This window comes from Poecilia mexicana, unplaced genomic scaffold (assembly GCF_051168715.1).
Source record: "Poecilia mexicana isolate PSO_F unplaced genomic scaffold, ASM5116871v1 scaffold_16, whole genome shotgun sequence".
Taxonomy (NCBI): domain Eukaryota; kingdom Metazoa; phylum Chordata; class Actinopteri; order Cyprinodontiformes; family Poeciliidae; genus Poecilia; species Poecilia mexicana.
The window spans coordinates 2,599,209-2,622,110 of NW_028263385.1; the positions used below are offsets into that span (position 1 = coordinate 2,599,209).

At 47.8% G+C, this 22,902-nt stretch overlaps 4 protein-coding genes across 8 annotated transcripts in view; 1 reads left to right on the forward strand and 3 right to left on the reverse strand.

The window, feature by feature from the left end:
- Positions 1-726: 726 nt before the first annotated feature.
- Positions 727-7,219, reverse strand: LOC106910598 (uncharacterized). Of its 2 annotated transcripts, none has more exons than XM_088014259.1 (9): positions 6,968-7,219; positions 6,413-6,491; positions 5,041-5,714; positions 4,093-4,413; positions 3,412-3,493; positions 3,062-3,309; positions 2,387-2,470; positions 2,141-2,303; positions 727-1,524 (listed from the first exon to the last, which is right to left on the reverse strand). In XM_088014259.1, the coding sequence occupies exons 2-9, from the start codon at positions 6,456-6,458 to the stop codon at positions 926-928; spliced, it is 2,217 nt and encodes a 738-aa protein (XP_087870385.1). In that variant the 5' UTR covers positions 6,459-6,491; positions 6,968-7,219; the 3' UTR covers positions 727-925. The 2 variants fall into 2 exon arrangements, with proteins under 2 accessions (XP_087870385.1, XP_014832759.1); XM_014977273.2 differs by having other exon boundaries at positions 727-1,527.
- A 669-nt stretch (positions 7,220-7,888) lies between these two features.
- On the reverse strand, positions 7,889-9,233 carry mrps12 (mitochondrial ribosomal protein S12). Its single transcript, XM_014977277.2, has 3 exons — positions 9,018-9,233; positions 8,527-8,580; positions 7,889-8,342 (listed from the first exon to the last, which is right to left on the reverse strand). Exons 2-3 carry the CDS (start codon positions 8,570-8,572, stop codon positions 7,960-7,962), a joined length of 429 nt encoding a protein of 142 aa, XP_014832763.2. The 5' UTR covers positions 8,573-8,580; positions 9,018-9,233; the 3' UTR covers positions 7,889-7,959.
- A 436-nt stretch (positions 9,234-9,669) lies between these two features.
- LOC106910600 (ectonucleotide pyrophosphatase/phosphodiesterase family member 7) lies at positions 9,670-14,533 on the forward strand. Of its 2 annotated transcripts, XM_014977275.2 has the most exons (5): positions 9,670-10,012; positions 11,682-11,827; positions 11,907-12,530; positions 14,003-14,225; positions 14,297-14,533. In XM_014977275.2, exons 1-5 carry the CDS (start codon positions 9,769-9,771, stop codon positions 14,362-14,364), a joined length of 1,305 nt encoding a protein of 434 aa, XP_014832761.1. In that variant the 5' UTR covers positions 9,670-9,768; the 3' UTR covers positions 14,365-14,533. The 2 variants fall into 2 exon arrangements, with proteins under 2 accessions (XP_014832761.1, XP_087870392.1); XM_088014266.1 differs by having other exon boundaries at positions 14,003-14,533.
- Positions 14,534-15,719: 1,186 nt separating this feature from the next.
- The window catches only part of LOC106910597 (sodium bicarbonate cotransporter 3-like), a 30,692-nt gene continuing 23,509 nt past the window's right edge, over positions 15,720-22,902 (reverse strand). For all 3 annotated transcript variants that reach the window (XM_088014255.1, XM_088014256.1, XM_014977271.2), the window contains 18 exons: positions 21,972-22,129; positions 21,751-21,838; positions 21,516-21,662; positions 21,107-21,210; positions 20,845-21,019; positions 20,262-20,395; positions 19,713-19,958; positions 19,216-19,321; positions 18,810-18,971; positions 18,625-18,738; positions 17,871-18,032; positions 17,539-17,790; positions 17,390-17,458; positions 17,076-17,249; positions 16,874-17,002; positions 16,677-16,768; positions 16,479-16,586; positions 15,720-16,359 (listed from right to left, as the gene is read on the reverse strand). In XM_088014255.1, coding sequence (XP_087870381.1) covers positions 16,278-16,359; positions 16,479-16,586; positions 16,677-16,768; positions 16,874-17,002; positions 17,076-17,249; positions 17,390-17,458; positions 17,539-17,790; positions 17,871-18,032; positions 18,625-18,738; positions 18,810-18,971; positions 19,216-19,321; positions 19,713-19,958; positions 20,262-20,395; positions 20,845-21,019; positions 21,107-21,210; positions 21,516-21,662; positions 21,751-21,838; positions 21,972-22,129 — 2,502 coding nt within the window. In that variant the 3' untranslated portion in view covers positions 15,720-16,277. The remainder of the gene's footprint in view (positions 16,360-16,478; positions 16,587-16,676; positions 16,769-16,873; positions 17,003-17,075; positions 17,250-17,389; positions 17,459-17,538; positions 17,791-17,870; positions 18,033-18,624; positions 18,739-18,809; positions 18,972-19,215; positions 19,322-19,712; positions 19,959-20,261; positions 20,396-20,844; positions 21,020-21,106; positions 21,211-21,515; positions 21,663-21,750; positions 21,839-21,971; positions 22,130-22,902) is intronic.

Sequence of the window (22,902 nt, forward strand, 5' to 3'; positions counted from 1 at the left end):
AACTCTGTGAGATCCAAGCAAACGTTACCAGATCTGAAATCAGCCGCCATCTGACGTCATTTTGGGAACATTAATAATAATTTTAGATGGTCTGGTCAACCCGGTTCTACTGGTTCCAGAACTCCATCATCTGCTGGGCGCTGCACCAAGAACCACTGAAGGAAACGACAGAAAAACCTCTGAAGACACTGAGAGCAACTTCCTTCTTCACCAGGTGGAAACAAGATGGAGGATTTTAGCAGTTGGAGGATTTCCCTTTAGTTTTTGGCTAAAGACCAGGAGACATTTATGCTGCTGGTTGGATTTACCCAGAATGCCCTGCGCTGTAGTCCACTTCCTGCTTTTGGAGCGGTCTCTGGTCCGCTTGGCGTTCACATTTAAACCGAACCCAGATCGAGGTCTGGAGGTCAGAGGTCGATTAGCGTCACACCTCATCAACCAAACCGGACTTTGACTAGGCAAACGGACTGGAGTTGGATCAAAGAAATGATGCAGCCTTGGGGAACCAGATTTGGGTCCAACTGGGAGAAAAAGTTTCCACCTTCAGGAAACTGGAAATAGTAATAGTAGCACTGCGCCACCTGGTGGATGCCTCAGCACAACAGAACCAGGCTGGACCGTATTGGGTTTGGTGGAACCAGCAGGGAAGAACTTTTATGCCCTGATCTGGGAGTTATTGGTATCTAAACGACCTCTGACCTCTGTGGATAAATGAGATTCAGAAACTTTCGTTTGGATCAAATTTTTATTGTGGAGAATCTGATTATTTCGTGTTGAACGTCTTGGTCCGGCTCTCACCGGGCCCTTGAGAAAGGCATCGATGCATCCGATTGCTGGCTGGAGTCTCTGCTTTGTTTGGCCCTTCTGAGCTCCTGTAGGAAGTTTAGCAGTGAATCTCTCGGGTCACGTAATTCTGAGGTGACCTTCATTGTTTTTTCGTCGACTCTGCCGCCGCCGGGTCGAGCTGCGGCTCGTCGGATTCGTGCTTCCTCATGTGCTTCCTGAAGATGCGGGCGCCGCTCAGGTTCTTCCTACAGACGCTGCAGTGGTAGGGTTGCGCGTCGGAGTGCACGTCGATGTGGTAGGTGAGCTCCAGCGCGCGGCTGAAGCTCTTGCTGCACAGCGGGCATTGGTAGCGGACGCCCGAGTGCGTCAGCTGGTGGTTCTTCAGGACGCACAGCTGCTTGAAGGTCTTGGGGCAGACGGCGCAGCGGAAGGGCCGGGCGTCGGTGTGGACGCGCTGGTGGCGGCGCAGGGCGCTGGAGAAGGTGAAGCTCTTGCTGCAGACGGTGCAGGTGAAGGGCTTCTCGCCGGTGTGGATGCGCTGGTGCTCTGTCATGTGGACGTGCTGCACGAAGCTCTTCCTGCAGGTGGGGCACTGGAAGGGCCGCTCGCCGGAGTGGATGCGCAGGTGCTTCTGCAGCGCCGACGCCTTGAAGCAGTCGCGGCCGCACACCGGGCAGCAGGTCTTGGATTTTCCCGTGGAGCAGCCGTCTGCCGGCGGGTCGGAGTGGATCTTTGGACCTGCTGGAAACACGAAGGGTCAGTAGCTGCGTGGGTTCAACATGCCTCTGTCAGGTGGTTCAGAAGCACAAGAAGCTCTGCTGACGCATTTCAGAATGATTTCAGTGACCTCTGACCTCTGGTAATGTTCTGATCCAGTCCTGATTCAATTCATTCCTTAACGATAGCCCATCAGTTCTAAAATTAACCTATAGAAGGCTAACAGCAGCTTACACAAAGCTAATGCTAGCCTATCGTGGCGAATAGCCAGCAGATGAAGTTGGCAATGCAGTGGGTGACCAGGGTAGCCATGCTAGTCACTAGCTCCTCCAAAGCTAATGCTAACTAGTAGTCTCCTGATTTTCCACTCAGTTAGCAGTGCTGCTCTATCAATCAGATTGGCAACGTCAGAGTGGAGGTAGCCTCCTGCTACGAGGAAGTAGCCACAGCTGGGAGGAGAATCCTCTTAATTTTGGCCCTGATCTTGTGCCGTATGTATTTATCTGATGCAGCTGGATCCTCAGAGCTAATGAACAAACGGACCGGATCAGAACCGACCCAGCCCTCTTTACCAGTCTACTGGGAAATCTGGACCTCAGGCAGAACCATGTGAACCGGGTCAGAACCGTGGTCGTACCGCGGCGCTCCGGTTCCCAGCGCTCTTCCTCTCCATCAGAGTTGATCAAACCACTGACATCCTCTTCCTCCTGCTGCTCGCTTTGGTTCCCACCCTGGTCGCCAAGGTTACCGGCATCAGGGACGAGGGCGGGGTCAGAGGTGGAGGGGTCACCGGGTCGGCGCTGGAGGGAGACAGGAGGAGAAGTTTCAGGCTCAACCAGAACCTTAAACCAGTTGGAGACTGGTGAGTAAACTGGTTCCTCACCTCGTCCTCCACACCTTCATCCTCCTTCATCATCATCACAGTTTTCTTCTTCTGGCCGCCGGTCCGCATATGGAGCCAGAACACCTGGAACAGAACCCAGGTCAGTCCAGAACCCGGGTCGGTCAGCAACATGGAACCCAAAGCAGCTGCTGTCCCTCCAACTCCACTCAGATCAGTACGGAGAGAAATCTGGCCCAATACTAAAAATCATAACCCACATTTATGGAGTTTGCTGTTTTTCTGATTTTGTTTGAGACACTCTCACTTTGCTCCACACTGACCAATAGGAACGTGCCTTCCTGCCATGCATCAGAGGAAGTCCCACCCCCCGAACAAAACATGTAAAATATGATTTGAAAACAATACAATTTATAAAACTTGAAAATCACATCTGAAAATTTTAGGTTAAACTATTGCAAACATGTCATAAATTACTCTCAAAATTTATTTTTTGATAGACATGCATTTTTTCAAATGGTAATTTTTTAAACATTTTCTTCTCTTTCAATAATTTTGGAACCAATTTCTCTCCGTAGATCAACAGAATTCCTTGAGAACTGATGATGTTTTGGCTCATTGTTCTTCCGTCAAACCATTTGGAGGTCAAAGGCGAACAACTGAAAGGTGGATCAGACAGAAACAGTCAACCCGGACAGTTCTGATGGTTCTGGTCACCTTGTCGGCCGGGTCCGGCAGCCGGCCCTCCCTGATATGGACCCTCATGTGTTCCCGTAGCAGGCAGGGCTTCAGGAAGCTCTTGGAGCAGATGTTGCAGCTGTGGTTCCTCTTCTTCCTCGCAGCTGGACTCCTGCAGGTCGTCTGGGTCTCTGGGCCCGGCGGATGCGGTGGTTCTGGCCGCAGGTTTTCTGAGACCTCCTGGGCCTCCAGGTTCTTCTCTGACTCTGTCCTGGCAGGGATCGGGTCTGCAGAACCAAAAACACAGAGAGGAAGAGTCATAAACCCAACAGAACCAGCAGACTTCTGGACCCAGAAGCTCCCTGAAGCCAAAGTTCTGATTTTCTCACCAGTCAGTGAAGGCAGCGACTCGTCGCTGCGGCTCTCCACCCGCAGGGCGGCGCTGGTTCCGTCCAGAAGCTCATCTAGGTTCTAGAACCAACAGAAGGTAAAATGTTTCAACCAGAACCAGCAGGAGGGCTCAGATCCAAACTCATAGGAGCTGTTCTGGTCCATGTTTGTAACTTTTAAAGGGCCAGTATCATGTAAAATCAAATTATTATTCCCTGCAGTGTTGCTTTGATTCTTCCATGTTTCAGAAATACTTTAATCTCCATGGCAACCATTCAGCTGTAAAAAACGCCTGGGTGGACCTAGCCCCGCCTCCAAGGTGCAGCTCCTCCCCAACTCAGACTAACCTTCAGACTAGCCAGCAGCAATTAGCAAACAGCTGCTGAGCTCATTATAGGAGCCACTTCTCCAGCAGAAACGTTAAAGTGTTAACAGAGGAGCCATGTTGAGATTACTTCCTGGAGGCGGAGCTTCAGGAAGAGGAGGAGCTTCTTAAAGAGACAGAGGCACAGTTTCAAGTCATTAAATTATTAATAACTTTTTTTTGGTCATATTTAATACATTCAGCATTTTCATAACAACTGAAGGTAACAGAGACCTGATTGTGCTATAAAATAGAAAGCACATAATACTGCCCCTGTATATCAGCTAGAGAAACCCTCCAGTTTCTCTCTCCTCACCGGTTCTGGTGAATCCGGACCGCCGGGCGGCGCAGTGTCGGCCCAGCGGTCCGGCTGGCGGTCTGGCCGGCTGTGGATCTCCTGGTGCTTCCTGAGCGCTCTCAACACGGTGAAACGCGTCTTGCAGACGTCGCACTGGAACGGCCGCTCCCCGGTGTGGGAGCGCAGGTGGTCCTTCAGCCGGGACGCGCGAGTGAACGAGCGGCTGCAGATGTCGCAGGAGAACCGGGTCGAAGCGTGGTGCCGCCGCTCATGATCCTTCGCCTCTTTGACAGAGGAGAAATGCTCTTGACACAGGAAGCATCGGAAAGCAGCTTCTTCCTGCAGGATCAGAGAAGTTTTAGCTTAGCGCTTTAGCACGTTTGCTAACTTTGGCACACTTAGCTTCTCTTACTCAATTTTTCTAGATAAATTCAAAGGAGCTAATTTCCATGGCTATGAGGGAACCTTTCATTTAAATAAAGTTTGACATCTGAGTTCAGTTTTTGGTTATTGGAGATTAGCAATTCAGAGTAGTAGTTTATATTCATGCATGCTCTTATTTTGAAGTATGATTACATATCAACTCTAGTTCCTCTTCCCACATTCTTCACTGATGCAGCAAATGATGTCATTCTCTACCCATAATGCATCGCAGTAGGGTAGAGAAAATCAGGAGATTTTAGCATCAGGTCTAAAATCTCCTGATGCTTTCTGACTGAAGCACTACTGTGGCTAGTTAGCAACAGAGTTGGCAAAACTCAGCAGGTCGGAGAGCAATGACAGACTGGACGTTCCACACCTGTAGACACACTAAACACCATGTTGATGTAATGCATTAGCATAAGCAAAATTAATATTTATGTTAGCGGTACAGCATTGGTGTTCAATAGTTATATATTGGTACAGTGCTTTAGTGGAATGGTTCACACTTTACCATTAGTTCATTTCCACTAATTGACCTCTGACCTTCTCCAGGGTTCCATCGGCGTGTTTTTGCAGGTGTTTCTTCAGGAGACTCGGCCGGTTGAAGCTCCTCCCACACAGCGAGCAGGGGTGGAGTTTGCGTCCCGTGTGGTTCCTCACATGATCCCGGAACGACGACGCGGAGGAGAAGGTTTTCCCGCAGAGCGAGCAGGAATGCTGCTTCTGCTCCTGGTGGGTCTTCAGGTGGTCGGACAGGCCACTGCGGGAGGCGAAGCGTTTGGGGCACAGCGAGCAGGAGAACGGTTTCTCCCCGGTGTGGGTGCGCTCGTGCTGGACCAGGTAACGGCGCTGGACGAAGCCCCGCCCACACAGGGAGCAGCTGAAGGGTTTCTCTGGGGAGTGGATGAGGAGGTGGCGGCGCAGGCAGCCGCGCTGGGCGTAGCTGACGCCGCAGTCGGGGCAGGAGTACGGCTTCTCCCCAGTGTGGACCCGCTGGTGCACCAACACGTTCACCTTCTTGGTGAAGCGCTTCCCGCAGATGGAGCAGCTGTGCGGCTTGTAGCCGTAGTGTGTGGCGACGTGGTCCGCCAAACGGGCCGGGCCGGCAAACTCCCGGCCGCACAGCGAGCAGCGGTGGCGCCGTTTGGGTTTGGGTTGGTCCGAGGCCGGTTCTGGAGTAGTGCAGAAACTCTGGCGGTCAGGAGGCATCGGCGGGCCTGAGGGAACCAGAACCCGATCAGAACCCAATTGGAACACCATCAGAATGTGATCAGGACCAGAACCCGATCAGAACTTTCACGGTCCAGATCAGAAGTTCTGATGATCTCTGAACAGAACTGGACCAGGTTCTGATCAACACTGAAGGTTCTTTCTGGACTTTCACATTTCTATCATTCATCTTTTTAAAATGTTCTGAACAGAGAGCCGATTGTAACACTAACATCTTAACTTCAGATTTTTTGAAGAAAAATGTCGTTTTCTGTTATAATCTGTTTTTGGTTGTGTGGTTTTTATTTCTGTTTTATTTTCAGTTGCTGCATTTTACTTTGAATGTTTAAATGTCTTCCAGTTTAATGTTTCTGTTTAATTAAAGTTTATTGGTCTTGAACTTTCACTTTATGCCGTTATCAATATATTAGTTGAAAATGGCCGCCTTCTCCTGCAGCTCTACTCTTCCTCTCTCAGCCTGGAACCTGAGCAGCTCCACCAATCAGGAGCTGCGTCAGAGCAGATCCCACCTGTCTCTCCTCCTATCAGCTCCTCGTCTTCCATCCACCTGCAGTTATTCCAGTTATGCTCTTTTCTCCTGACTTAGTGTCTACAAAATATAATAAGAGTAGAAACTACTAAGAGTCTCCCAGATGTGCTGCTGTTAGTGATTTTCCCGCATGTTTGGGCTGAATGCAGCTCTGACCTTCGTCTCCTCCTTCCTCCTCTTCCACCTTCACTTCATTCATCATCTTCTCTCATCTAGGCCTCTGGAAAAACACACTCTGAAGGGCAAAGAAACAAAAATCCACAGCTTGATCTCAAATATGTGATTTTAAATCACTCAAATGAAAAGGTTTATTTATAATTAGTAAACGATATTAATCATCACAATATGATGATTAACTGTTAAAAGCTAACTGTTAAATATTCTATTATTCTAACTGTTAAAAGCTACACACCGACTCTCCTTTGTGGTTTATTGAGGTTTTTAATCAGATTAACGCTATACATCTTTAATGAACCACATTAACCATTATTTAAAACATCTGACAACAAATAGAACTTCAGCCAATCAGAACACAATGGAGATCATTTCGGCCAATCAGAGAGCAGTAACAGCTATCGCTATTACACCGCCGGCTAATTAGCAAATAAAAGCTGATTTATCTTAATTAAACCTCAGCGCAAAATCAGAAGCAAACCACAGCAGTAGAATGCAAAGTTGTAGCCGGAAAATATCCACAACTGCCTCTTTTACCGTCAGAAATCCGGTCCACACCGGCCCGAGCAGCTAGCGTGGAGCTAATAGGAACAGTTCGGGTGGCTCCGACCGTTGAAGGATCAGTGTGTTCCGTTTAAAGACGTAAACCGTCAGTTAAAGAGTTTCAGAGATCCGTGGTTTCATGTTGGAGGTTTTCTATAAACGACAGCAGAGAAGAAAGAAACCAGAACCGAAAAAAATTGCAAGTAAAAAAGTAGATACTGGAGCTAATGGGCTCAGTGCTGCCACCGCTGGCAGGAGGGTGGTACAACAACAACAACAACAAACGTAACGGTATTAACAATAAAATGAATTTCCTTGTAGAAGTGAATGAAAATTTCATTTTTCTTATTACGAATAACAAAATAAGAACAGTTATTTACGAATATTTTTGGACGGGAAGTTAAGATAATTTAGAATACATTATTATTAACTTTTACTTTATATTCAGGTATAGTTTGATGATCCACCTAAGAGGAGATATATGTCAGGGTTTTTGAGACAAATATTTAAATTAACTAAACACTTTAGTGACACATTTAGTCTGGCGTTGCCTACAGACTCTGGAACAGTTTCATACTGTTAATACTGAAGAAAGATAAGAGAAGTTAAAAAGCAGAAGTGGTTGTGTGTCTGTTGTTCTCTTACCTCTTCATGTCAGATCTGCTCAGAATTTTGATCAGTTTAAGAAATTCATCACTAGCTTTTGATTGAGTTGTGTTTTGAGCTACAACTTCAACATTATTCTTATTTTGTTTGCATTTTGCACTTTGGAGCAGATCTGTTTCTATAACATTAATTAAAACAAATACGTGTGTGTTTGTGTGTTTCTATGTAGTCTGAATCTTTCCAGCTGACAAACTTTCATTATTAATAGCAAATTGATTCTTGTTCAGTTTCAGGCAAAATCAACTCAAGTTTGGAACCAAACAGTTTTTATTGATCATCTATAATCAAACACATGAAACCGGCAGCAGTGTGAGCCTCAGCTACTGCTTCTTCTTCACCACGTGAGCACAGTCATATTTTCCTCGAACCACAGTGAGTTTGACTCCAGGCAGGTCCTGGGTTTTGCCCCCCTGCACCAGAACCACGTTGTGCTCCTGCAGGTTGTGTCCCTCCCCGGGGATGAACACCACCGCCTCCTTCCCGTTGGAAAGCCGCACGTGGGCGCACTTCCTGTTGGCCGAGTTGGGCTTCTTGGGCTTCCGGATCATCGTCTTCAGGATGACGGCTTTGAGCTGCGGCCGGCCGAACGTGGCGCCCAGAGCTTTAGGGGGAACCTTGGGCTTCCCCTGGCGGTGCATCTGGTTGAGAGTGGCCATGGTTCTGAAGAGGAGCGGCCCGGTCCAGGAGGAGGAGACCCGGGTCGCTGCAGACACACAGAGCAGAAAGAGCTGCTCATGTTTAACCCAGAAAAATGATCCATGCTTTAGCTGAATTCATCACAAACACCACAGGGAAAATATTCCAGCATTTTTCTGTGGATATTGTTTCAGTTTCCTCAGATGTTTCCGTCCAGAGCAGAAAAACCTTTTCATCTGCAGGAAACTCACCGTGAATCAGCATCTCCAGCGCCGGTCTGAGGCTCCAGAGGGACATTCCTGAAACTAAAAACATCATAAACTCAGGACCGGGATCAAATCAAAGACAAATCCAAGCAACACAGGATTAAATCATCCAAGCTCCTCTGGGTGCTGAAATTATCCTTTATTTCTATTATCCTGACATTCCTCATCTCAAATTCTCCCTTCAGAAATATTTATCCAGAATAGAATAAATCTGACCGATATAATTATTTCAGATTTCAAAGCTCATTTTAAGGTCGGTACAGAACCAGAATCATTAGCGGTGGAGTCAGATTATTCCTGCTTGGATTCATTACCTCATGTCATGCCTATATATCTCAAAATTTATCTCAGTTTACACATGCCGAATTATGAAGAAACACCTACAGAATTTAAATTAAGTTATTTTCTAAAGTCTCCTCTGGAGCATTTTATCAGGTAAAAACACATTTATCTTCATGGAATCTGGTTAAGCTAACCTCTGTTAGCTTTCCGGTGCGGACCTCCGACGCTTTCTTCATCTAAAGCTACAAATCTGCTCAGATGATTCGGAACAACCCGTCCGAACCGAACACTACTTAGAATCCAGAACCTGATAAAAACATTTCATTTAACACTTAAATGAAGGACATCACGCTACAGCGCGAATGACAGGATGTCCTTCAAAGGGTAAATAAGCACTTCCGGTGGGTTTAACGACAAAATAAAAGACGTAATTTCAAAATAAAGGCTTAATTTTCTTAAAAGGCTCGTGAGATCAACTCAAGTTAATATCAAAGCTGTTAAAGCTTATATAAATCTCTTTTTAGCATAAATGGAGCAAATTAAGAGCTTCTGGGGTGATATTTGAGATTAAATGGATAAAATATTGTTTTATAAAAACTTGAAGTGGAAAATTTACTGCAAGAAATTTTTATTCTCTGTGTTTTCCTCATGTGACTGGAGACAAGTCAGTCCATCACAGGTCACATCTTCAAGTTCTCTGGTATTATTATTGATCAGAATATCACTTTTATGGATCTGATTGGTCCAGACTTATAAACACCAAGGAGCAGCTTTCAAAGTCCATCTAATCATTAAAGTCAGTCCCGATAAGACCCATTAGTTCACAGTTGAAGGTCTGCTCCTCCATCAGCAGATCTGTATCAGGAACTGCTACTACTCATTAACCAGGGCCACCTGCACAGGTGAGGACCGGCCGAGCGCCAGGCAGTTGCAGTGAGGCTGAAGATGAGGCTGGAGATCTTCCTCGTGCTGATGGCGGCGAGCGGCGTCGGCGGGAAGCCGCTGAGCAGCAGGGAGGAGAAGAAGACCAAGCTGCTGCTGGTGTCGTTCGACGGGTTCAGGTGGGACTACGACCGGGACGTGGACACGCCGCACCTGGACCGAATGGCCTGGGACGGGGTCAAGGCCAAATACGTCACCCCCCCCATGATGACCATGACGTCGCCGTCACACTTCACCACCATCACAGGTCTGGAGCTGCGCTGGACGGCCTTAAACCAAACAATCCTGCAGGTTAATTACATTACTAGCAGATCTGCAGTAAAGTCAGGAACAATTAGTTATGAAGAAGAGCTTTGTCAGTCCTCCAGGGGGGAAACTGACATTTCAGCACAGAGCAACAGAAACCTGAAGTCCTGGGTAGACGGGAGGCTGCAGCAGGCAGAACGGTTCGGAGGAAACCATGGTTAGGAACCACATTTTGGTTCAAGTCATTTCTTCTGTCAGTCAAACTGTTTATTTGGGATGATTTTAATTAAAATCAATAAATGGGAACAAATTGTGCTTCTGTTATCAAGACTTAAACCCAGAAATCCTCCTTAGGGGAGTTAGAGCTCCACCTTAAACTAATCTAGAGAAATTGGCATCAAGCGTTTTGGTTTGTGCAGCACAAATTTTAAAGATATTAATAAAACGGTAACAAGGCACAAATATTTGTCACTAAATTTATTAGATTTAAAGGAGACCAGCTGCACTCTAGTCTGAAATTGATCCGGTTCTGAAGTCCTGCAGATCAGAACCAGCTACGGGATAAGAAATGTAATCTAATCCTGCATTCCTAGATTATTTCTGGATTATTGATCGCTGCTTATCGGCACTATCAGCTGGTCTGGGTTGTGCTGATCTTCTTGTCAGTAAGTGGAGGTTTATGGCCGCATTAGATACGACCAGATGTTTGCTGATTCCTGGCTGATCAAACAGGAAGTGAAGGTTTAGACTCCGTTTCCTGCAGGAGACATGAGAAGCATCTGAGCCTGAATCACTCAGGAAAAATCTGGATTTTCACCTCAGGAGGCCCGAAAATGTTTAAATCAAGAAACTTTCTGGCTTTATAAGAGTCACACAATTCCAACTCTTTAAAAAAATTACTTTTGTGAAGAAAAAATTGCTGAAGTATCTGTTTTTTGTTTAATGTTGACCCTTATTTAAAAAAAGGCTATAAACAGAAGATCAATATGAAATCCATCATTCTATAAAGATATCATCTGATTTTATTCACGCCGTCCAACAGACAGAGATGGTTTAGTTGTGATGAACTTTAAACTCACTGCTGCAGACACAATATTGTAAACACAAATCAACTTAACTCCAGCAGGGGGCGCTGTTTGTTGGCTGAAAACGGTCTGACTAAAACCTGCATCACATCCATTTAAAGCAGCTTCTCCTGCACACAGCCCTGACTCTCTGAACTGGTTTCACTGGGACTCAACTGCTGCGGTAACTGGGTTGTGTTCGGTATCCATATTGTTAAGTTGTACACAAGTTATATTTTACACGATCACTCTTGAAATAGACAATTATCATTATGATGAGTCCTTCAGGGGCAGTAAAAGAAGCATAAGGTTTGGTTTCAATCCCGGACGAGCCCCCAATTAGAGATTATGCTGAGTCATGGTGAAAAATGGAGACTTTACACTGATGCAACTAAATATTTAGTAAGCAAAAAATATTTAAACTAAGAATAAAAAATGTGACACTGGGTAAACCTTTAAATGTCCCATTTTACCTGAATTCAACCTGATCACCACTGCTTCACTGAACAGCTAAATCTAACCACCAGATGGCAGCATAACAGTGGACCATGCAGACATTTCTGTTCATTTTTCTCCAGAATCACAGAGCTAAATGTCTCGTCTCAGGTAGATGGATAGAAGACCACGAAGTTGTCCACAACTTAATGTTCAACGAAACAACAAACCTAAAACTTCCCTTCAAAGAGACCCTGAAGAGGTCGGAGTGGTGGGACAACGGAGTGCTGCCGTTATGGATCACGGCTCAGAACCAGGCGAGTCGAGGCGAGCCGGCCTGCAGGCGCTCCAAACGTGACAATAAACCAGTAAATCAAACTGATCTCCTTCTTTCAGGGTCTGAAAACCGCTTCGTTCTTCTTCCCGGGAGGCGGCGCCACCTACGGGGGTCAAAGCGTCAACAGAGTTCGGCTGGCAGAGCCCGGCCACCCTTACACCAATGAGACAGAATGGCGTGAGAACATCGACACGGTTCTGAGCTGGTTCTCAGAGGAGGACTTCGACCTGGTGACCCTGTACTACGGCGAGCCGGACTTCGTGGGCCACAACAAGGGGCCGGACCACCCGGACAGGAAGACCGTCATCCAGCAGATCGACCGCACCGTCGGCTACCTGCGCGACGCCATCAGCTGGCACGGCCTGGACGACAGCTTGGACGTCGTCATCACCTCAGATCACGGCATGACCACCGTCAAGAAGCGGCCGCTGGTGGATGAGATCGTCCTCAACAAGTACCTGAACCTGCTGGAGCTCGCCTCCTTCGAGATCCTGGACTACGGCGGCTTCGGCATCGTGACGCCGCGGCCGGGGAAGGACCAGGAGGTTTACGACGCTCTGTCCAACGCTCCCAATCTGACCGTCTACAAGAAACAGGAGATCCCGGAGAGTTTCCATCTGGGGAGAAGCAAGCGGCTTCCTCCCATCGTGGTCGTGGCGGACCTGGGGTTCAACCTGAACTCGGTAAGACTCACCTTGCAGGCCCAGAGGTTTGGTTCTTCACCAAAGAATCAGTGCTAGGAACTTCAGTGTGGGAACAGTCCTGGTCCCAGTGGTGTTGAAGAATTGTTCTGTTCGTTTGTTTTATTAATACGTTACTCTTTGGCTTCAGAAAGACTCTGTTATCGTCTCAGTTCCCTGAACTACTTCCGCTTTATTGTGCTAATATCACTAGCGATGAAGTAAAAGACCATCGAGATGATTCTTTTAGCTAAAGTCCAATACTCATATTGAAGTATTTCATTATCTATTTTCATTAACCTTTAAATCTGATGAGGCAGAGGGAAAACCTCTGCTAATCTGCTAAAAGTTGAGCCAATTTCTGGCTGCTTCACAACAGATCAATAGTGTTCCTAAAGGCTTCACCAACTTAAGACTTTTTAAGACCATTACGAAGGAAATTTAAGACCATGACAGAAATGTTCAAAAGTGGATATGTATTTAATTACAAATAAAATATGCAATTTAGCTGTAACGTCCTTTTAGCCCAGAATGAATGAGCTGGAACAGAAGTGAGCCAATGAGAGAGACGATCTTTCTTCAGCAAAGTGGTGATTAGTTTGCACTCATTACATATGCAAAAAAAAAAAAGCTAGCTAACCAGCTAGCAAGGGTTTATTAGCAGGTAGTTAGCGGTAGCCTCAATCGCCCCCAGAATGCAATGAAATGTCTGCAAGCGACTCAAATGTAAAAAAATAAAACTGCTACGACAAAACTTAAGACCTGTGGTTAACGTCTTTAACTTACATTTTAAATTAATTCAAGACATTTTAATTTCTTACTTTTACACGAATTAAGACTTAATGTGTGGACACCCTGTCAAAGTAAAATCTGATTTATACAAAATAATGAGAAACAAAAAGATTTAACTAGTTAAGGGAGTAATTTTATACAAGATAAAAGAATTAAAGTTGGTGGGACATTTAAACGAGTGACTGCATAAATATTCACTCAGTATTTAACAGATGCATCTTCGATTCAGTCAAGGCGTGAAACTTCTGCTGAATTTTAGCTTAGCTAAAAACACTTTCGCTAACTTTGGAAACGTTTAGTGCACTTAGCTTCCCAAGATCATTTTTTCAGCTCAGTTCTGAAGCACTAATTTACTCGGCTGTTTTATGAAACCTTCAGTTGAACCTAAACATCTGTGTTCAAGTTTCGTTATAAACTATTAAGAATCATTCAAGCAGAGTTTTAGATTCATGCTCTTATTTTGAAGTCTGTTTCCTCTCCTCACAGAAACAAAACGTACCTGTACCTGAAGTTTGTTGTTCTTCAGGTTCAGATCTCATTTTAAGATCTGACGTCTGACGTTTAATTAAAGATAAAACCAGGAAGTCAGTTTTTGTTTTTCAGATGTAAAATTGTTAAAATGGAGCTTCTGGTTCCAGAGCAGCAGGTGAGGTCAAAGGTCACCCTGCCTCTCTGTTTCTCAGAGGTTCATCGTCTACGTGAACAAAGGCGACCACGGCTTCCACAACGGGGAGATGGACATGAAGACCATCTTCCGGGCCGTCGGACCGAGTTTCAAGCAGAACTTTGTGTCCGACCCGTTCGACAGCATCCACATCTACCCGCTGCTCTGCAGGCTGCTGCGCATCCAGCCGGCGCCGCACAACGGGTCGCTGGGGGTCACCGAGGTCATGCTGCGGGCTGCAGGTGAGTCCGCTCCGGCCCACCAGAACCGCAACCAGAACCAGAACCACAGATTAACCCGGGTTTGTCTGCAGGAGAATCCCAGAGGTCCGGTCTGTCCGCCGCCCTGCTGCTGACCGTCCTGCTGGCCAGAGTCCTCTAACCGGGCCAGAACCGCACCAGAACCGCTCACCTCCACATGCAGCTGCAGAACCACTGAAGACATCAAAACGGACCAGAGGTTCTGGTACCAGAACGGTCCGTCAGGATTCTGCATGAAGCTTCTCCATTTTTCTTTAAAATCTGAACCAAACTGACCAGAACCAAACAGAACCGGCCCATCAGCTCATCTGGATTCAATAATTTACAGTTTTTACACTAAAACATGAAACTGATCAGATGAATAAATAATAATTTAAAACATTCGTTGTTTATTATTCTTTTTGTTTCATTAAAACTTTTGATGCTCTGATCTTTTCTAACATGGAAAGTTCTGGTTCTGCTGGGTTCTTCCTGTTAAAGCCGGGTCTTGCCTGTCCACTGTCGCCCCCTGCTGGTCCAGAAGAGAATGACTCGAACAGAAATTATTTTTCATAAATTCTTCTTTTAATAACGACCAGCTTTAAAAGTAACTTCAAACTATATTTCTTCATTTTCCATATTTATACAAAAAACTCACTTCATTATGCAAAATGTATTTTCTCTTGTAATTAATTTTATTCTAAAATATGAATAATACATTTTTGTGTAAATTGTTAGCTTTCATAATAAAACATTTTACGTTCAACTTAGAAGATTGTTTTGTGTTTCTAGGACTTTTATTTTGGAAAGCATTGCTGACTTGGAGAAAAACTTTTCAAAATGATCTGAATAACAAACTGAATTTGATGCAGAAATTAGTTTTTAAAGTGCGTTGCGATGATGTGTTGCGATTTGGTGCTTTGGAATTGAACTGAATTCATTTTTAAAGATGTTTTGGTAGAAACAGCAGCTGCTCTGCAGCCGCGTCACCAGACTCACCCAGAGCGGCGGCAGGGACCACAGCGGGCCTGGGTCCGGGTCGGATCCAGAGCGGGCCTGGGTCCAGGTCGGGTCCAGGTCGGGTCCGGGTCGGGTTCGGGCCTGGGTCCAGAGCGGGCCTGGGTCCGGTCCAGGTCAGTTCCAGAGCGGGTCGGGTCCAGGTCGGGTCCGGGTCGGGTTCGGGCCTGGGTCCAGAGCGGGCCTGGGTCCGGTCCAGGTCAGTTCCAGAGCGGGTCGGGTCCAGGTCCAGTTCAGGTCGGGTCCGGTCTAGAGCGGTACCTGCTGGCTGTTTCTGAACACAGGAATAAAATGATCTCAATCATCAGAAACAGGAAATAAAATCTGTTACCTGAAATCCTGCAGCAGCGTCAGTCACTGTGTTTCCGTCACAAATCTATTTCACTAATGTCAAATAAACTACTTCCTGTCTTCTTCTTCTTCGTAGTTTCCTCCAGAAGTCACTTCCTGTTGGTCATGTGACTCATGATGTGGAAAATGTTTCCTCCCAACTGATTTATTAAAAATTTACAAAGAAACTACAAAACATCTGCTGAGGTTTAACCTACAGGCAACATGGTGAAACACACACACACACACACTCTCACGCACACACACACACTCTCACGCACACACACAAAGACACACACACACACACACACACACACACAAAGACACACACTCTCACGCACACACACCCTCTGAAAGTGAAATCATCATGATGGATTAAATAAAACGTCCGTTCTATGTCTGATCGTGGAGAAGATCAGGAACTGAAGGAGAAATAAATATTCGTCCTCTGAGTTCGATAGCCTTCGGCCAATCAGAGCACAGCGCCAGGCAGCCGGCCAATCAGAGTGCAGCGCCAGGCAGCCGGCCAATCAGAGTGCAGCGCCAGCGGTGGTCTGCCAGTTAAAACAAAGTAACCTGAGGATTGTCCGTGTAAAACGATGAGGAAATAAAAGTCGTGTCATCAGAGAAATGCTGCACAGCCAGGTGGAAGCTGGTTGGTCCTCCGCCTCGTTCAGGCCCCGCCCACCTCGCCGTCCCGATGGAGGATCATAACGCTGTCTCGGCGCCCACGAACCTCTGTCCGTCCACATTCTCCACGCTGATCTGGATGCTGGGAAGCTTTTCCTGACTGGACAGCAAAAACATTTCAGACCAGTTAGATCTGAGTTTATCGATTATTGATCAGGAATTGATCCCAGAAACTCATGGACCAATCAGAGCGGCCGCAGGCAGTGATGTCATTGTCACCTCTTGCAGCGTTTCAGAGCCTTTCCTCCCTCAGAGTTCTTGGAAACGGATTTCCAGATTCCACTTTTGGACATTTCATCAGAGATGTTGACCTCAGATGGGTCGGACCTGCAGGACCAACAGAACCAGAACCAGAACCGGGTCATCGCCTGCAGCAGAGCTCACTCAGAGGAGGCAGGGCCACCGTGTTCGACTCACCTGTCCTTCAGCGACTTGATGGGGAACTTCAGGATGCTCTGAGGCTCGTAGGGCGGCTCGTCCTCCGCTTCCTCCATCATCCGCTGGGCGTCCTGCAGACAGCCAATCAGAACACAGAGCCAATCAGAGCCAGAGCCAAAGGACCAATCAGAGCCAAAGGACCAATCAGAGCCAAAGGACCAATCAGAGCGCCTCACCTCCTCCTTCTTCTTCTTGTCGTCGTCCTTCTTCTTCTTGCTCTCGGGGATCAGGTCGTCCAGCCAGCTCAGCTCTCTCTTGGTGAAGCAAAAGTCCAGAAGCTTCCGGATGAAGACGAGCGCCAGAACCTGCAGGGAGAGGCGGGACGGCGGTGAGCGGCGCCGTTCAGGTGGGGGTAGACGGAGGGCGACACGGCCTCACCATCATGGGGAAGATGACAGCGGCTTCTGTCGCCTTGATGGCCCAGAGGATGATGAGGCAGGACAGCTGGACGGCGGTGAAGACGTGGACCTTCCAGAGCGGGACGTAGCGCAGGTAGATGAGGTCCGGCTGGTGCTTGGCCGGCATGCCGAACAGCTTGATCCGGTCAAAGAGCTGAAAGACCAGGAAATGTTCAGAGGAACTTCTGACTTCAGTAATATTATTATTAACAACATTTCGTTACGCTACTCACTGAGTAACTTCAGAGGACAAATTTGGGAATAAATTAATAAGACAAAAAACTAGAAATGAACCTGGATGCCTTTGAGTGACGACACTCCCATGTAGAGGAAGACTCCATAGAGGACAGGCATCGGGATGAGCTGGGGACGAAAAGGACACGTTTGTTACTGCGTCCATCGGAACGCCGGGCCGGACGTTCGATGTCCAACCAGATGTCCACCTTGAGCGCGGACGTCATGAAGACGGAGCAGCCCATCAGGATGAAGATCATGAATCCCGTCACTCGTTGCTCCCGGATGCCCAGGAACTTGGGTTGCTCTCCGGGTGCGGCGCAGCCCGACTCCACCTTCAGGCTGTTGACGTGGGAGATGGAGAGGACGGTGGCCGCCACGAACCAGGGCAGCCCCAGGATGGAGCAGACCCCCAGCATGACTGCCACCACTAGCAGATCCAGATGGTACCCACAGCCCTTCTGCAGGGAGACACACACTGGGTCAGAACCACAGAGGCCCAACCCGAGACCGGACCGCGGCTACCAGCTGCCCCACCCACCTTCAGTTTGTTCTCCTTCCTGTTGATGATGATGGCGGTGATCTGCTGGTCCATGAAGATCAGGATGGTGCAGAGCAGAGCGGGGATGACGGCCGCCAGCAGCGTCCACCAGGGGTTGTTGCCGAGTGGCGAAACCAGCCAGGACCGGTCGCTGGTGGTGGGCTGCAGACAACCCAGCGGACGCCATTACAACCCAGCGGACGCCATTACAACCCAGCGGACGCCATTACAACCCAGCGGACGCCATTACAACCCAGCGGACGCCATTACAACCCAGCGGACGCCATTACAACCCAGCGGACGCTCTTAGAGGAAGGCGGCAGACGCCAACTTAGGGCCACAGACGCCAATAGAATGCTATAAACGTACCTAGAACCCGATCCTTATCCAGAGTATTCAGAAGGGAAGAAAACACTAAAATGTACAAATAAAATTTGCGGCTTATTGCTTATTGTACTGGAAATGGCTCTTTACAGTCTTAATCCCATTAGTGGCTAGCGTTTTAGCACAAAATGCATGAAGCATCGCACCAGAAGTCAGCCAACTGGAGATACATTTGGACTTAACCTATGACAGACGCAAAACTGCTAAATGGCTAGATAGCATACAGGAGCCTCAACCGCCATGAGTCACAAAGTAAGTAATATATTAAAGGCCAACATACATTTTTCCATTGAATTTAAAACTTTTAAAGGCTTTAAGGAAGTGCAGACACTCCACTGAACCCGAGAACGTCAACCTGAAGGTGGATCACCTCGAATCGCTCCGGGACTTCCAGCTTGGGAGAAGGAATTCCCACCAGGTAATCCAGCAGCACCATGACCATGATGGTCAGGAAGACGGCGAAGTCACTAATGGTCGACCGCACCTGTAGACAGAAACAGAGGGTCCGTGAAGCAGAACCAGCAGGTCTGTGAAGCAGAATGCAGAGGGACTGACCTTGGTGGGGAAGTATCTCTTCGTCTTGAATTGTTTGAGGAACGAGGAGAGGAAGAAAGTGGCGAAGAAGAGGATGACGGACCAGAAGAGGACATCTGGGACGAAGGGTCCTTTATCACTGCAAGCCGACCCGATAAACTGTCCCTTCAAGTCCTGACATGCCTGCAGAGACGGACAGGAAGGTTACAGGCCGCAGACCTCGCGTCCGCCTCCGGGGGCCGCCACCGGGGCGCACCGGGCGCAGTTGCCTCTGGGGGCCGCCACCAGGGCGCAGTCGCCTCTGGGGGCCGCCACCGGGGCGCAGTCGCCTCTGGGGGCCGCCACCGGGGCGCAGTCGCCTCTGGGGGCCGCCACCGGCTGCGCAGTCGCCTCTGGGGGCCGCTGGTTGTGGACCAGAGAGCCGTACCGTCACGTTCAGCTGCTCCCATTCGATGCTTCCTGCTGTCAGGTTCCTGCTGCTCCAGATCTGCTGGACGTCCGCCGAGGCGTTGGAGGGAGCAGAACATCGACATCTGGAAGAGATGCAGACCGGATCAGAACCACCGGACCCGCGCCATCGGACAGACGACATAAATTGCTTAAATAAGTACATTAAAATTATTTATGTAAAGAAAACAGAAAAGAAAAAAATTTAATTAAGAAAAATAAAATCTATAAAAACTTTTTAAAAATTAAAGAAATATTTTTAACAATTCTTTTTACATTTTATTTTCATTTAAGAAATTAAATGAGAAAAAAGAGAGAAAAAAAATGAAGTAAATACTAATATCACTAGAAAAAAAGATAAAAATATAAGAAATTAAGGGGAAAAAATTCATTAATTTTATTTTAAATTTATTTAAAAATAAAATAAAACAATGAAAGGAAACAAATGGATTAAAAAAATGAAGGCCCGCCCCTCACGTGTAGAAGGTGAGGTTGTTGAGCTGGTTGTGCAGGTTGACGGGGAACTTCTTCCTCATGTCGACCAGCTTGGCCAGAGCCTCGTAGATGAAGATGATGCAGATGAGGGCGGCGAAGGCTTCCTCAGTGAAGCGGGTGATGTAGCAGACCAGAGAGCTGGCGTCCGTGGCCACCAGCAGGACGCACAGGAAGGCCGTCCACAGCCCGATGCTCGTCCGCAGGGACAGGTAGGACAGATCGTGATTCCTGGGGACAGACAAAGAGACGTCACACCTCACCAGGAAGCCATCTTGGTTCTTTTGGGTTCAGAACCAGAGCAGCCAACAAACCAGGTGTTTATGTAAGAGTTATGAAACAGATTTAATCCTCAAACAAAAGGATTAAAAGTCTAAACGCTCCAGAAAATCAACAACAGAGGAATTAAATCCTAAAAGTTCCGATAATCTGTGACCCGTTTAGCTCTTATTTAACAGCCTGAAGGCTGAGACACGAAGCGGCCAACAGGGGGCGCTGCCGTTCAGCTCAGAAACAGCTGTGGTTCAGACTCACTCGCAGAAATGGAAGAGAATCTTCTCGAACACCAGAACCGGGCCGGTGCTGCCCAGGATGGTGAGCGGCTGGCCGGCGAACAGGGAGTAGGCCACGCCCGTCATGGACGCCCCGAACAGAGACTCCATGGTGCCCTGCAGAACCGAGGAGACGTTACTGCTGAGCACGCCGCGGGAAAAACATCAGCAAGTCCCACAGAGATCTCTAATGGTCCCTAATTATGGTCAAACATTTTAGAACTTATTTTTTCACATTAAATTATTTTTATACTTTATTATTATTACTACTATTATTTATATCTGGATGTTTCCTGCTGCCCATCTCTTAGCTCAGTGTTTTTCAAAGTGGGCGCCACCAGAGGGCGCTGTGGGAGCCTCAGAAAGCCACAATATTTTATCTAATAATAAACTTTTGTACCACAGAACTCATGGCCATCTAAAACCAGAAGGTTAGCATTTATGCTAAATGGATGTAAAAATAATGGATTAGTGAATATAAAACATTCTGACGTTTACATATGTTGTAGCATTGACTGTGGGTTTGCTGTGGGGGTCAGAGGTCAGACAGAGTCTGGGAACCTTACTATTCTGCCGTGGGTGGTCTCCCCCAGCAGGCCGCCAAAGGTGACGACGGGGGACATGCAGGCGCAGTACAGGAAGAGGACAGACGCCAGACACTGCAGACTCAGCGCGTCTTTGATGTCACTCCAGTAGAACGGCGCTTTCCTCCGAACGTCGTTCACCAGGCCTCCGAAGATCCTGTTGGGTTACATCAGGTCACCAGAGACACACACACACACACACACACACACACACACACACACACACACACACACACACACACACCTGCCCGTCCGCTGCAGCTCTGGGCCCGTGTGATCCTCCATCTCCTTCACAGACTCTGAGCAGTGGGCGGAGCCATTAGGCTGCGCCGCCATCTTCCTCTTCTCCTGCAGACACAGATGGGACGCTAAAAACACGGACGTTGCTGCTCTTAGACAGAAATATGCTAAATCAGAAGTTATAACCTTTCTAGCTTAGCGTCCGTTTTAGCATAAAATAGAATTATGCTACAAAAATGTAATTTATGCTAAAATGGAAGTTATGTTAGCAAGTTTATGGTTTCTTAAATTTGTTATAGTAAAATTTCACATAATACTAAAACAGAAGTTCTGCTAGCTAGTTTATCATAACTTTACAGGACGAGTTTCTGCGTACTGCTGGCCCTCCTGGGCCTCGGTAGGCGGGTTCTCACCTGAGACGGGACGTTTTTCGGAGGCTCGATCCGGATGCTGGGGTCCCACTCGCCCGGCGGCAGAACCGTGACCTGGTCCAGGAACTCGTCGATGCCGGACAGCAGGTCGTTCCGGTCCTTGGCCTTGTACGCCACATCATGGAAGACCTGCGGCAGAACCGGGGAGGTTAGAGAGGGTTCCTCTGTTTGGGTCGCACCAGAACCAGACCAGAACCTCCTGCGTCACTCGGCTCACCTCGTCGGTCATCAGCGTGGCGATGGAGCGTCCGATCTCGTGGTACTGCAGGCCTTTCCCGAACGGACCGAGCAGCAGGAACAGAAACCTGAAGCAGAACCAGAGAGACGCTTCAGAACTCCTCATGGGTTGTGGTTCATAAGCAGCTTCTGGTTTCACTCTGTGGGCTTGAAATGGACCAGAGTTGCCATGGGAACCAAGCCAGCAGGTTCTGATCTCACCTGGTCGGTACCGGAACCTCAGTGAGGCCCGTCAGCAGCACGGCCGGCGCCAGGCGGACGAAGGCGATGATGGGCCGCTCCAGGAAGTCCACCTCTCCCACCAGGACGTTGGAGGCTTCGGCGCCAGGCGGGATCTTCTTCATAAAGTTCATGTCCACCTGGAACAGAACCAGAACTCAGACTCCTGGACCGGATCCTGGTACTGCTGCCACGTTACTCCTGTTCCAGTCAGAACCATGAGCCCCTTCAGAATCGGCTCAGGTCCAAACAAACTGAGGAACTCAGCTGGACCACTGAAATCATTCTGACTAATTTCAGAAAAACATCTGAAACATGTCAGGACTACTTTCAGAGGCAGACTGATACGGCTTCAGGTGGTGCTGTTGGGTCCGATACGTCCCAAAACCTCAGAGGTAAAAACACAACGCTTGATTGGTGACATCAAAATCACAGCCGACAACAATCACTGAAACGACAGCGAGCATCGGCCAATCACAGAGCACCAACCACGACACAGGCCACTGATTGGGCGACAGGTGACTTACTGCGGGCTTCCTGTCGGCCGCCGGCAGCAAACACACACAGTTACAGTCCTGCAGAGAGACGAGCCGTCACCCTCCGACACATTGATTGGACCATCCCTGGAAGGTCCCGCCCCCAGATCCACTGTTCAGAGTTTAAATACAGGAAGTTGGACTTTGTCCGACCCAGATATCGTCCGGATTCCATCTCCAGTTTTTCCACCATTCCAGTTTAACTGAGGATTTTTTCAGCTGATGGTTCTGACCCGGTGGAATAACCAGAACCTTTTGGATTTAACCAGGGTTTTTCTGTCTCCCACCACTGGAGGACTTCCTGTTTCCTGTCCAATGAGAGCCCAGAGAGCAGAGAGACACGCCCACTCTTCTTCCCTCCTGTCAGATTTCAGCTC